Source organism: Fukomys damarensis, unplaced genomic scaffold (genome assembly GCF_012274545.1).
Source record: "Fukomys damarensis isolate Sample0158 unplaced genomic scaffold, DMR_v1.0_HiC HiC_scaffold_12, whole genome shotgun sequence".
NCBI lineage: Eukaryota > Metazoa > Chordata > Mammalia > Rodentia > Bathyergidae > Fukomys > Fukomys damarensis.
The window spans coordinates 6,338,091-6,338,389 of NW_022900924.1; the positions used below are offsets into that span (position 1 = coordinate 6,338,091).

The 299-nt window shown below is 69.2% G+C and overlaps 1 protein-coding gene across 1 annotated transcript in view; it reads left to right on the forward strand.

Annotated features, from left to right (window-relative positions):
• Positions 1 to 6: 6 nt before the first annotated feature.
• Bcr (BCR activator of RhoGEF and GTPase) overlaps positions 7 to 299 on the forward strand; it is a 128,438-nt gene continuing 128,145 nt past the window's right edge. Inside the window, exon 1 of the mRNA XM_033762357.1 lies at positions 7 to 299. This exon is cut by the window's right edge and continues 1,020 nt beyond it. Coding sequence (XP_033618248.1) covers positions 20 to 299 — 280 coding nt within the window. The 5' untranslated portion in view covers positions 7 to 19.

Consider the following 299-nt stretch of genomic DNA (forward strand, 5'->3'; position numbering starts at 1 on the left):
AGGTGAGACGGGCCGCGCCATGGTGGACCCGGTGGGCTTCGCGGAGGCGTGGAAGGCGCAGTTCCCGGACTCGGAGCCACCGCGCATGGAGCTGCGCTCTGTGGGTGACATCGAGCAAGAGCTGGAGCGCTGCAAGGCCTCCATCCGGCGCCTGGAGCAAGAGGTGAACCAGGAGCGCTTCCGCATGATCTACCTGCAGACGCTGCTGGCCAAGGAGAAGAAGAGCTACGACCGGCAGCGTTGGGGCTTCCGGCGCGCCGCGCAGCCCCCAGACGACGCCGCCGAGCCTCGTTCGCCCG